At 32.7% G+C, this 1,278-nt stretch overlaps 1 protein-coding gene across 1 annotated transcript in view; it reads left to right on the top strand.

Moving 5' to 3' along the window:
* The window catches only part of SIDT1 (SID1 transmembrane family, member 1), a 229,363-nt gene that overhangs the window by 148,234 nt on the left and 79,851 nt on the right, over positions 1–1,278 (top strand). The window contains exon 10 of the mRNA XM_006864177.1: positions 867–910. Within this exon, the coding sequence (XP_006864239.1) occupies positions 867–910 (44 nt within the window). The remainder of the gene's footprint in view (positions 1–866; positions 911–1,278) is intronic.

The raw sequence follows: 1,278 nt of genomic DNA, 5'->3' as shown, positions 1-1,278 counted from the left end.
GTCGTCTGATCTCTTGACTGCTGCTTCCGTGAGTGTTGATAGTTGATCCAAGAAGAATGAAGTCCTTGACAACTTCAATCTTTTCTCCTTTGATAAGAATGTTGTTTATTGGTCCAGTGGTGAGGATTTTTGTTTTCTTGACATTGAGTTGTAATCCATATATTGAGTTGTAATTAAAATTTTGTAATCCAAAATTTTAATAAACATTCACAAATGGCGTACCTATTTTTAAAATAACAGCTTTATTGAGATTAATTCACATAAAATGCACCCCTTTAAAGTGTACAATTCTTTGGTTTTTAGCATATTCATAGAGCTGTGCAACTATCATCACTATCTAATTTCAGAACATTTTCATCACTCTAAAAAGGAACCTCAAATCAACAAGGTTGCAGGATGGATATTAGACCAATATGCAAAAAAGCAATTGTATTGCTATGCGAGCACCAGCAATGAGCAATCTGAAAATTAAATTAAGAAAACAATTTCATTTACAATAGCATCAAAAAGTGTAAAATACCTAGGAATAAATTTAACAAAAGTGAAAGACTTGTGCATTAAAAACTACAAAACATCATTGAAAGGAATTAAAGAATGTGTGTATAAATGGAAAAATATCCCACATGCATAGATTAGAAGACTTTATATTGTTAAAATGGTGTGCCAGACAGAATAATGGAACCAAAAAAAATATCCACATCTCCTAATCTCCAGAACAAAGTGATAGACCATTTTACAAATGAAATAGCAGTACATTAGGGGTCCAATTAATCCACATCCAAAGGCCTATATTTAAGAGATTCTGGAAAGCAAAGTCTACAGGGAACAAATATAAACTGCTAAGGTGTTCTCTGTCTTCTCTGCAGGTTTCAGAGAAAATCTATCGACAGAAGCTTTGGTTCCAATGATGGTAAGAATCATCTCTGATTTCTATTCGAAATAATGTCAAATGGTGTGACAGTATCCCATCTGATACTTCTTTTATCTCCCTGTCTTTTGCAATTTCCAAACCCTCCCTTGATTCTTAATCCTTAGAGTAGTCTAATTTGTGGACATTCTAAAGAAGGCAGATTAGTAAAAATCAATTTTCACAGCTGATAATTATTATGATATGGAACACACACTTTGGTGGGAATGTCCTTGAAATTATCTACGTCCTATATGTCAGCCATTAATTAAAAAACAAAAAAAGATTAATGCCATGTAAATCAAATGTCTAGGGATATTAGTGTCGCTCATATGATCCAAGAGTAAATAGACAAAGGTTCACAAAACAGA

The sequence above is a fragment of the Chrysochloris asiatica genome, unplaced genomic scaffold (assembly GCF_000296735.1).
Source record: "Chrysochloris asiatica unplaced genomic scaffold, ChrAsi1.0 scaffold00061, whole genome shotgun sequence".
In the NCBI taxonomy this organism is placed as follows: domain Eukaryota; kingdom Metazoa; phylum Chordata; class Mammalia; order Afrosoricida; family Chrysochloridae; genus Chrysochloris; species Chrysochloris asiatica.
This window is presented reverse-complemented; position numbering and strand designations above follow the sequence as displayed.